Source organism: Dasypus novemcinctus, chromosome 11 (assembly GCF_030445035.2).
Source record: "Dasypus novemcinctus isolate mDasNov1 chromosome 11, mDasNov1.1.hap2, whole genome shotgun sequence".
NCBI lineage: Eukaryota > Metazoa > Chordata > Mammalia > Cingulata > Dasypodidae > Dasypus > Dasypus novemcinctus.
Window position 1 is genome coordinate 108112364 of NC_080683.1, and position 12513 is coordinate 108124876.

Genomic DNA, 12513 nt, shown 5'->3' on the forward strand with positions numbered 1-12513 from the left:
CTCAGAAATCTTCTAGTGGACCAATAATTTTCAAGGAAATTTAACATAGCAGGGGATGGCAATGGGGAAAGCAAGAAGGGAAACCTTTCTCTGCTCTTATCACCTCCTGTGTAGTTAGCTTGTCATTTTCCCTGTTACAATCTTCTAAGTAAAAATTCTTCATGAGTGAAGGGAAAGGGGAAAGGAAATTCCAGTTTCCTCAGAAATATAAGCAATGCATTTCCTTCAAGGATAATGAAAACACCACTTAATCAATATGCCTTGAGGACATTCACTTGGTAATCCCAGGATGCAAGATAATAAAACTGATTCCCATTCAATGAACATTTAATAACTGCCTACTAATGAATAAGAGGCAATTTTTATTCTCAAGGAACTTAAATAAGACTATATGAGGACACAATGCTAATATGTAAGAAATAATCAGACACTAGTACTGTATTTTTTTTTTGTATTTGGGGAAAAAAGCTAACATTTATTGAGTATGTGGCAAATACTGATCTCATTTAACTCATTTAATCCTTCCTCATGATAATTATATGAGAAAAGTCTTCCATTGTTACACTTTATAGATGAGGAAAGTAAAGCACACAGAGATTAAGTAACTTGTTCAAATGAGTGGTTACACTAGGATTCGAACTCAAGCAATCCATCACGAGGGTTTATACTCACAGGCAGAAGAGATTTAAATAAAAACTAACAGATGTACAGAGCTGTAGACTTCTTTTGTTCATCTGTAAAATTGGAAATTTAACTTACCATCAACATCTTCCCTGACATTGCTGTTTCTACAAGCACTACCTTTTTAAAAAACAGAGTCCCTTTCTTCCTCTCTCTTTCTCCTTGATGTTTTACAGGGTCCTTGTGCTGCAGAAATAGAACCAGCTCTTTTGTTGGGGAGCAAGCAGTTTGGGCTTTCCAAAAACAGTCACATTGCAATTGCATTTGATGACACTAAAGTTAAAAACCGGTATGTATAATTCTGAGATACTGTATGAAAACCCATACATGGAAGCACTGAGAATTTGCATTCAATCAGGTTTAATCAACTACGTTTATTAATTAATGAGGTTTTATTGTACATTCACTGAATGCAGTAGAGAGTAGAATTATATTTCTCTGAGGAGTCCAGTGTGGGTAATCAGCAGACCTGGAGAATCCTCTTCTCTGAGAAGGTTTGTGCTACCTCTGTAGAAATATGCCCATGATCTGATGTCATTTTATCTTAGAATAAGGCTCCTGTTTTTCTTAGTTTTGTATGCTTTTGTTTCACAGCCTCACAATTGAGTTTGAAGTGCGAACCGAAGCTGAATCGGGCCTGCTTTTTTACATGGCTCGGATCAATCATGCTGATTTTGCTACAGTTCAGCTGAGAAATGGATTGCCTTACTTCAGTTATGACTTGGGCAGTGGTGACACCAAAACCATGATCCCCACCAAAATCAATGATGGCCAGTGGCACAAGGTACGAGTTCCTGGATATTGGCATTGCCCTAAGATGAGGGTACCGAGCACCAGGAGGCACCCATCTGCCTTCCCAATGCCAGTGCAATCACCGACTCTGGTGCTGCTGCTGGAACAGGACAGAGGTTAAAACACAAGAGCAAGTGCTGTATACAACTTGGACAATGTGTTGGGACCTGGCCAGATTTATATTTGACCACTTCCATGCCTCATTAGAGTTCCACAGGGTTCTATCATTGATATATACAGCTGCAGTTCCCAAGCATCTGTCCAAAAACTTGGGCCAGGCAGTTGAAGACATTGTCACTGCTGTTAGTGAGAAACACAGGATGGTGGAGCGTGTTAATAATAAAGCTGTATGTATTCCATCCAAAGGTATAATATTTATGCTGAGTTTATTTCCCTACTTTTAAGGTGCTAAAAAGCCCACCCTTTTATGAAATATTATTTGACAAAATTAAATGTTGGTGACACTAAGGTGGGCCCCAAGACTTACCCACCTCCATCCCACACTAGTGTGTGAAAACCAAGAGTCTGGGAATCTCTGCTACATCATGTTGAATGGGCTCTAAGGTTTCATTTCCACCTGTAGTCATTTGGAACAACTTTTAAAACGTTGGCCTCAACCCAGAAACTGATCCTGTTATGGGCACAGAAGGCTCATTTGCCAGCTTAGTGTCCTCTTTGGCATGACTGCAAATAGATAATATACTGCCTGATTAAAACAAAAACTCCAAATTTGTCTCTGCACCTGTGATAGCCTATTAAATAAAGTTTCCCTAGGTAGACCAATAAAATATTTAATTTTCAGTGTAGGATATCATTAGCAGGTAGATTTCATTACTAATATATTTTGACTTGTCGTATCATATAGAAAAATAATCTGAAAAAATAAAAATGCAAAGTCAACCTACTTTTTATTCTGGAGATAAGAAATGGAATCTTCATATCTTTGTATTGTCTTGGGAGTTTTATGACTAACAAACCCTGATCCTTGTGAAGAAACTCACTAAATGTTTATTCTTATCTCTGGCTAATAGAAAATAAATATAACGCTTGAGAAAAAAAGACATTGTAGGGCTACAATAAGGCTGGGTTTAAGAAAGGAAACTTAAATGCTATATTTAGCCACATTTAGGAGGGATTTTATTCCACCACTCCCCCCCCCCCCCCCCCCGCCCCGAGATGTTTTTTTGCTTCTTGTTTGTGCTTGTTGTCTGGTTGTTGTTTTTTAAGGAGGCATCAGGAACCGAAACCAGGACCTCACGTGTAGGAGGTGGGCACTCAACTGCTTGTGCCACATCTACTTCCTGCTCGTTTTTGTTTTGTTTTTTGCTCATTGCTTGTTGTCTGCTTGTTGTTTTCGCTTGATGTCTGCTTGTTGTCTGCTTGTTGTTTGTCTTCCTTAGGAGGCACCAGGAGGCAAACGCAGCACCTCCCATGTGGGAGGTGGGCATTCAACTGCTTGAGCCACATCTGCTCCTGGGGATTTTTTTTTTGAAGGTTTTTAAAAATTACTTCTCAAACTGGAATAGATAAGTATAAAATAAGGTCTTAAAAACTCTAATCTTCAATTACTCTGGATTCATTTTTAAATAATCATTGTACTCTAGCATTTGATAGGCTTACACACTCTTTTTCTTAAATTCAGAAACTGAGTTCTTAGCCTCAGTTCAGTCTTCACTCCTACTTCCCTCCATCCAAGAGAGTAATTCGCTTCCCTGCCATCATTTCCGCACCAGTCCGCTGCCCACCTTCTCCCTGACTTTGTACTATGCTCAGAAATGGTCGTGCAGTCTGCATATGCTGCTTTTCCTTTCATTCCGTGTGAGCGGGACCTGTTAGGCAGAATGATGCCGCAGATCTGATATTGAATAGGTTAGCCCAGGCTTCACTCAATCAAGCTATTGCACTTGTAAAACCTTTAGTTTTGGAGCCCGCTTAATTCATGATGGTACTAGTGATCAACAAGGTTCCTTCCACCGCTTCTCCCTCTTGATACAGATGCACACTTGGCAACCTATAGAAGAGCCTTCGATCTAGAACTTCCCCATGAAAATGCTGTACTCTTTTGGAAGTGGCAGTCGGAGAGGACAGAGTTAAAAATATACTGTAAAATAGGTTTAAATCCACTTATATCATGGACTTAGCTTGTACTAGGCACTCAGTAAAAGCTATTTCCCTTTCCCTTAGGGATACCACAGAAGTTATTTATACCTTGTATTCTACGCTGTTTGACACTGTCCAAGATTGACATTAATGATTCCTCTTCTTTCTCTAGATTAAGATTACACGAGTGAAGCAAGAAGGCATTCTGTATGTGGACGATGCCTCTAACAGAACCATCAGCCCCAAGAAAGCTGATATCCTGGACGTTGTGGGAATGCTCTATGTTGGGGGCCTGCCTAGCAACTATACCACCCAGAGAATTGGTCCAGTAAGTGTCTACTTGTTCCTTCGTTGCCTAAAGAAGTGGTTGCGTTATTTGTTTATGCATGAATTTTGAAATGTTAGATCACATTCACCCACGGTCACTTAGGAAATAGGAAATTATCTTTTTTAAGAAATGGCAGAAGGTTTTCTAGAAGATTTGACTGTGAGAGGCAATATCACAGAGTTATGGACCCTGGAGCCAAACTTCCTCAGTTTGAATATCTTTCTCACTATTGAGGAATTCTGTGACCCAGAGCAAATTACTTAACCTTTCTTTGACACAATTCCCTCGTTTGTAAGATAAGGTAATAATTATACCAAGCACATAGGGTTTCTGCAAGATTTAAATGAGATAATAAATTTAAAGTGCTCGAAATTGTTCCAGGCATATAAAAAGCTCTGAGCAGCAAGGAAGATGATGATTATGCTGTCATTGTTGTTTAGGACTGGAGATTTAGAGAATATCAAGGGATGCAGCATTTAGAATACAGTCATCCAATATTGGATTTAGAACTTAAAATCCCCACAATTTTGTGAATCAGTATTCACAAAATAATTTATCAGACCATGCATTCTGGGTTGCCTTGGAAAACATTATCCACAGAGGCATGGCAGATTAGGGTTTGCAGAGAACACGCAGGCAAATGTGACACATTTCTATACTCAAATTTGAACCCAAAGTGACACATATAGATTTGTTCCTTCTTCAAAGACAGTTGCCATGATAGTTGTGACTCCCAGCATTCGGCTTCCCTCGGGCACCATCAGCGTTACTTGTCTAGTAACTACTGGATGAGCTACCAGGCCTACTGAAAGTGAGAGTCAGTGAAGTGAGAGGGGCAAGAAGTCATGAGCCTGAGTGCCTAAAGCCAGGTGAAGTATAATGAGCAGAGTGCCACTGATTTATGGCCAGGGTCCCTGAACCCTCAGGTGCTTCAAGCAAAGTTTCAAGTTTTATGTGTATGTGCATTTTCATAAGGAAGGGTCCACTGCTTTCCTTCGATTTTCAAAGGGAAGAAGCATTGAACTGAACCCAGTTATCCTTTAAACATAGAATTTGAACATAGATTATAACAAAATGTATAGATAGTAAGGTTAATAAACTGTTTGTAGAAACATGAAATCAGGAATATACAACACTAGTTAAAAGTCATGACCCCGATCCAGGGCTAATCTCTCTGTCAATCCAGGGGTTTCATTAGAGGTATGGGAACAGTCAGAAAAATCATATTCCAGGATGGACACATGCTCGTGGAGAGGCATGGCTCAGGGTTCTCAGCTGTGAAGCTTGGGGTGATGGCACAGCCTTTGGGGTGCCCCCGAGACAACTGGCAAAGGATTATGTGCCTCGAGCACCTCACAAATAAACCTAAACCTCATCTTCCTTCTTGTGACCTGAACGTTTTAGGTGACCTACAGCATCGCTGGCTGCATAAGGAATCTGCAGATGGCTGAGGCCCCTGCTGATCTTGAAAAGCCAACTTCCAGCTTCCGTGTTGGGACATGTTTTGCAAATGCACAGAAAGGGACGTATTTTGATGGAACAGGTTTTGCCACAGCAGGTGAGACTCTTCCATTTCCTCCCTGTTGAATATTAACCAGATGCAAATATTAACTCCCAGCTTGTGCCAAAAATAAATAAATAAAATCCCCTGGCGTCCTAACCTAGTATCTTTTAGCTTTATCCAGAAAGGAAAACTTATAGAGGTAATGAAAATTCCTCTTATGAATCTAATGTGTCTGATCTGATTAGAAGTGAGAGAAGAAATAAAGTAAAAATAAAAGGCTACTTGGAGAGTTTATTCCCTCTCCCTCAATGGAGGCCAACAGCAGCATATAAATGGAATTTTGCAAGAGGGCTCATGTGTTTAGACTATGCATTTCTTTTATCTTCCAGTTTTCCCAGTCTAGCCTTCTAAGGATGAGATGCCACTTTTCTTTTCTCCTCTTCAATTCCTTGCCAGCTCCACTTCCTGACCCTCCCCGACAATGCACACACTGGTGCCCATTTCTTCTTGTCAATGGTGGTAATCACTGGTACCGTTCCCTGGCTTTCTCTAAGCAACTCCTCCCCACTTTCCAATGAACATTTCTAGTACAGGTCTGAATCACCAATAGTGAATACATAATATGGAAAGAAAAATACAGACTAGGCTCTACATAAATACAAAAAAAAAAAAAATCTGCCATTAATGTTTTAAAATAGACTACTCTGTCATATAGTTTTCATAGACATCTGGCATTCCTTCATTAAAATAAATGAGCCTGTGATATGTGCAAGTTATTACGGGAAACAGCGAAGTAAATAAGATGTAATTCCTTTCCTTCATTTGAGAATATATTATTAATCAGTAAGATCCTAAAAATTACAACTGAAATATAGAACTATAAAAGACATACAAGCCAACTTCTGTGACTATTTAGAAGAAAGATTGATTTCAATTGAAGAAATCAAGAAAGATTTCATGAAGGAAGTGACATTCAAACCAGGATTTAGATGAGTTAAACACTCAAATGCTGAAGTTGTGGGAGGTGAAAGCAAGCATGGGAAACTCCCACAAAGAATATAGCTGAAAAACAAACCTAGGCAGAAGTAGAAAACAGAAAACCACAGATGTTAAATGTCAAAACATCGGGGGCTATGTTGAACCCCAAATTCCATGCACTGTGAAAGTCCAAAGTCTTCCCCAAGATTTCTGTGGTGTGTAAGTAACTAACATTCTCTTAGTCAAATTTGATGGCACTCTTCAGCTCCTAGAGTCCGTGGATTGACTTGTCACCCTTCTGGGGTTCTTTAGGTTCTGTATCTGACTGGACCAGAAAAACCAGCCACTATGCCAATGTCCAACAACTCTGTCACCCTTTTAACACACAGTGTAATACAATTTACAAGAGTCTTGGGTAGTCTGAGAAGTAGATTACTTCACTGGAAAATATACAACTTCAGTTTATACCTTGCACATCTTTGTTTTTAAAAGCTTTTTAGCCATCTCATCACTTGGGATTTTCTTGGTCTCTTAATCCTCGATCCCCAGCTGAACTGCCTCATGTTCCTTCTCTTCTTACTTCTACTCTGTGAAACTGAAACAAAGTCTTACTGCTTTATTTTGCAGAACAGCTTAACTTCTTCTACCCTTTACTCTTAAAAATCTGCTCTAAATCCATCTTTGCCAATCCAAACGCATCAAGGTTCTCAGTAGAACAAAAGCCCCTCATGTGGGAAACAGATGTGGCTCAACAAATTGGGCTCCCATCAACTGTATAGGAGGTCCAGGATTCGATGCCCAGGGCCTGCTGGTGAGGGCAAGCTGGCCCACGTGGAGTGCCGGCCCACGCGGGAATACCACCCTGCGCAGGAGAGCCGCCCTGCATGGGGATGCCACCCAGGGCAGGAAAGTCGCCCCTCACAGGAGTGCCCGCCAACACTGAGAGCTGGCACAGCAAGATGACGCAACAGGAAACACAGAGGAGAGAAAATAAGAAGACATAACATAACAGGCAGTTGAGGTGGTGCAAGAGAGTCATCTCCTCTCTCCCACTCCAGAAGGTCCCAGGATAGGTTCCTGGAGCCGCCTAATGAGAATACAAGCAGACACAGAAGAACACACAGCAAATGGACACAGAGAGCAGACAATGGGGGAAATGGAGGGGAGAAAAATAAATAAAAATAAATCTTAAAAAAGCCCTTCATGTAATATATACCACCCTTCTTTGGAGACGACTATGGTTACACATGGCATTTATTTCTCCTGTTGCCTAATAAATAGAACATTTCAGTGAGTTCTTTCATAATACTCCAAGCAAATTATGTAGTCTAGAATGGACCTTAATACATCACTTTGTTTCTCAGAGACATGTATTAAATATTTGCTAAAATATTAAAGTATTGAATGAATCAAATGTGGAAAAGTATAGCGAAAATACTAAACTAGATGAACTAGAGAAGTCTGTGGTCCAGGCTCTTCCCATTCAGGTAGTACCTGTAATTCCTCCCTTTATAAATAAAATGTTTGGGAACTTTTTGAACCCCTCAGATCATTGTGGTACCACTTCGAGTGCCCCAGTAAAATTTTACTAAATAACCACTGATTATTGAACCAGATGATTCAACAGAAACTTCTATCATAATCGTACTGGACGTGAGATAATTGAAGTCAAACGCAGTGTGTGTTTGTTCATTCATTTACTCAACAAATATATAGTAAACCTTCACTGTGTGCCAGATACTTTGATAGACAATTTGGATAAAATGGTGATCAATATAGATGAAGTCCCTGCCTTCACAGAACTTACATTCTTGCAAAGAAGGCAGCTGAGAAAGTGAGCAAAAACTAGAAAGTGATTCAAGTAACACAAGAGTGGAAATGTAGCCCGTGCAGGAGTCTGTAACTTCAGTGCTCATTATAACTGCCTAACGTCTCACTTGAAATTTAGTAAGTCCTTTGTATAAATTTGAAGTATCATTCCCTGGAGTGTAAACCACACTTAAAAACAAATCTTCATTTTACAGTTGGTGGATTCAAAGTAGGACTGGACCTCCTTGTAGAATTTGAATTCCGCACAACTAGAACAACTGGAGTTCTTCTGGGAATCAGCAGCCAAAAAATGGATGGAATGGGTATCGAAATAATTGATGAAAAGGTGAGCATAAGGAGCCCAAACATTTCTGGATCACTTCATGAAATCATTCATATGTACAGAATTCAATTCTGAGCTTTTCGGATTGAAGCCTCTCTATATTCTTTGTTGGAAGAAAACTAGATTGTATCTTTTCATCCTTCTGGATTGTATCAATTAATGGGTATTTACAGATCTATTATTCTGTGTGCTAATTCTACATCAAGGCAACTGTGCTGTCTAATAAGATACCAAATAGTTTAGATTTCAAATGCAATTATAAAGTACTGTTTATTCCCTTCCTTATGAATACACTGTCTGTGAAACTATTGATTCCAATGGAAAAAAAGGAAAGAGCTTAAGTTGTCTAAATTAGACATGGTATAGGGGTCTCAGTTTTTATTTAAAAGCTTCCAAGTACCATTACAAGGAAGAGCAGATATATCATGAAAGTGTTTTGCCAATTTGCTTACAGTGGATGACCTAATTCAAAACACTTCTTTGGACTCTGCCTATCAACAGGAAACTACAGTGAGAGGACTTGTTGATATACCCTTTGTACTATAGGGAGCAGGTAAAAAGAGGAAGCAAAGCAAGAAATTTTACAAGTCTCCTAGTTGGCTATTAAATAGAAATCATACTTAAACTCTGTTCCTTTTTCCATTCTCTGGGTGGTGCTACCTCCCTGGAAGAAAAACTACATAGCAACCTAAATACGCTTTCCCTCTCTGCCTGCCTTCTTTCAATCTCCAACCCATCCTCAAAGGCAATATAGCAAAAAAGATCCAGGCCTCAGAGGCATAAAGAATGAATGCAGAGCAACACTTAGTAGTTTTGTCAAATTACAAAACACAATTTCCCTACATCTTGTTTCAGTTAGCTTCATTTCATCACCTGCTCTAACTGCAGTTTCTATCCACATGTCAATGTATCATGTTCCCTTGCACGTGGATTCTCACGAAGTCCCTTTTATATGCAAAACCCTGTTATTACAAATTCCATCCAATATAGTAAAACTATTAGCTAAGATTTATATCACTTGTAGAGTTTACAAACTTTTCTTGCACTTTTAATCTTCTTTTTAAAAATCCTATTTCCTTTTTTTTTACATTGTCAAATATTAATATATTGTCAAATTGCCTCATATGTTTTATAATGCTCCAGTATGCTTCTTTTCATCATCGGCTTCAAAAGAATTCTGTTATCTCAAATTTCAAGGACCTTTCCATGTTACCAAAAAGATTTTTCTCATTTAGACAAGAGCTTCCAATCTATCTTCTTCACTGCTACAAATTTAACTGGCCTTCTGGCTCAAGGTCTTTGGAATTTGTGATGTGAAGCTTGCCCCAAAAAGTAACCATGTAACACTTAATCCTGTGTATAAAATGGAATCCATGAGGAAAGAAAAATAGTTAAAACATCAAAAGCTTAAATTTTTTAAAAACATGATAATTATCCTATAGAATGAATCTGTTGACCCAATTTGTGAATTGCTTTAAACAATACTTTTTAAGAAAAGTTTTTTAAGTTCACTAAGAACTCAAAAAGAGCATTATAACCAGGTCAAGCACCGAGCAATGCCTGCCTTTTATATGTTAGGTTGTTTTCATGATTTCTGGCCTTAAATCAGAATTCAAATTATTGCCAGCTTCCCACATTTTGCCTATTTCCCCTAACAATGCCCACGAGCAAAAGAAATAATTTGTGACTCCTGGTGATTAAATTTGTATTTTAATTTCTGTCAAGTATTTTAATTTTTTTAATGTGGCCCAGTTATGTTCATTTCAAACTCCCCTAGTCAATAGCCTCCCTAGAGACCTGATCACTTTCACAATGTTAACTCTGGTGCTATCCCTCTAATGAAATCATCTGTGGCCATTTAATTTCCTGCTTTCTAGCTGATGTTCCACGTGGACAATGGCGCCGGCCGATTCTCCGCTGTCTATGATGCTGGGGCTCCAGGACGACTGTGCGATGGACAGTGGCACAAAGTCACTGCCAATAAGATCAAACACCACATTGAGCTGACAGTAGATGGGAACCGGGTGCAAACCAAAAGTCCAAACCGAGCATCTACATCCGCTGATACAAATGACCCAGTCTTTGTTGGAGGTTTCCCAGGTAGGTGCTGGCTGCCCGCCCGGCCCCCCTCCCCGCCCCAGGACTTCTTGGCTCTGTTGGTGATTTTGAAAACATTTACGTTTATATACATACGTCCAAGAATGGGTGCTTCAGTGTTCTTGCTTCCCAGCTCTAGAATCTGCTTCCCATAAACAGCACCTTACCTAAAATTTCCAGAGTATAAAATGAGCATATGACTTACAGAAACCACATGGAACTGAACTTTCCATGGCAACCCCCAAAGTTTCATGTGTGGGGCGACTGAGGCTAGAGGAAATGAATTTGGCTTATTAAAGATAAGGAGACATTTACCAGAAATCAGGGCCAGAGTTGGTATTCTTTCTGATTATTTTAAATTAGTATACGAGAATAATCATAAAAAGTTATGGAACTTATTTCCTCAAGTTCTGGAAATAATTGGGTTAAATGTAGCTAATTTCCCCCTTAGGTTATTATGGCATTTATATTTATATTACAAAGAAAACCAAGCAGTAAATCTGCATTCAGAATTCCTCTCCAGCACATTAAATACAGCATGTGAACCTCAGAGAGTTACCTAAAGTGCCCATAAGCAAGAGTGGCCAACTTGGAGAGAAACAAGTCAAGTGCCTCTTAATAAATACTGCAGTAATACAGGCTCCTGGAATGGTCTTGCATCATTTTCACTAGAGCAACTTTTTTGTCACCCTTTATATAAAGCTGCTCTGCTTAATGAAACAAAATACCTACTCAGCTGCGGTTGACAGAGGGAAACATATAGGAGAAAAAGGGGCTGATTCGGAGCTCCTCTGGGTTTTAAAATGACCTACTTGTGCTTCAGTCATGATACAACCCAAGCCATTAATTCGTGTGTAACTGACTTCACCATGCCCAGTCTGCCTTCCTTATGAAATGGGATCCTAGTTAGCCCCTAGTAGGCCTGCTGGAAGAAGGGCCTCTCCTTAATAAGAGGAAAGAGCTTCTGCATTAGTGTTTAACCAACTTTTTACCTTTGGGGATATATTTTTACCATGTAAGAGAATAATAAAGTCACCTTTAAAAACCCATATCCTAATGCAGTTTTTAGAGTTTTCGATCACTTCCTTTCTTTCATTAAATAAAATTTAGTTTTAAGCCACAACTGTACCTTCGTTCGTACCAAACCAAAGTCTTTGATGTTTTAAAATGTGCAATGTATTTTCATATTTTGTAATACATAACTACAAAAGAGTTGGGATTTCTCTGCAAGTTCACCAATTAGTAAGGCTAAGAACAAAAATCATTGACCTCACATAAGACAGCCTTCCAGTTTAATCTCTACTAACAGCTGGCTTTGAGAACGTGCTCTTACCATAGAGCCAGCAACATTTCAAAACTGAGCCCTGTCTCTCTTTTCCAGATGGCCTCAACCAGTTTGGCCTGACCACCAACATTCGCTTCCGAGGTTGTATCCGGTCCCTGAGGCTCACCAAAGGCACGGGCAAGCCACTGGAGGTTAATTTTGCCAAGGCCTTGGAACTGAGGGGCGTTCAACCTGTGTCATGCCCAGCCAACTAATAAAAATAAGCTTAACCCCAAGATAGGTCCCTCAAAACAACTGTATCAAGTAAAACTAGTATATTTTAACTATGTATGTTAATAAAACTAATTTGTGCACGTATATTGAATTCTTTCTGTATCCAAATGGTGCTAATTCAGATACCAGATTGACTTTTAGCTCAAGTGCTTTCTCCAGTCCATGAATATTAAACCAATTATTTCCTTGTAAATAAAGGCTTGTTTGGGGTGATTCTGAGCATAAAAGGCAGCTGGGCACAGATTGGTGAATTCGCAATATGTCCCAGAGGCCTCTCAAAAAGAAGGTATCAGATGTACTTTGTGAAGGTACCTTTTTCTTTT

The 12513-nt window shown here is 39.3% G+C and overlaps 1 protein-coding gene across 1 annotated transcript in view; it reads left to right on the forward strand.

Annotated features, from left to right (window-relative positions):
• LAMA2 (laminin subunit alpha 2) overlaps positions 1–12274 on the forward strand; it is a 588895-nt gene extending 576621 nt beyond the window's left edge. The window contains exons 57-63 of the mRNA XM_071218658.1: positions 858–970; positions 1276–1465; positions 3746–3901; positions 5306–5459; positions 8408–8538; positions 10413–10635; positions 12014–12274. Of these exons, the coding sequence (XP_071074759.1) occupies positions 858–970; positions 1276–1465; positions 3746–3901; positions 5306–5459; positions 8408–8538; positions 10413–10635; positions 12014–12171 (1125 nt within the window). The 3' untranslated portion in view covers positions 12172–12274. The remainder of the gene's footprint in view (positions 1–857; positions 971–1275; positions 1466–3745; positions 3902–5305; positions 5460–8407; positions 8539–10412; positions 10636–12013) is intronic.
• Positions 12275–12513: the final 239 nt, after the last annotated feature.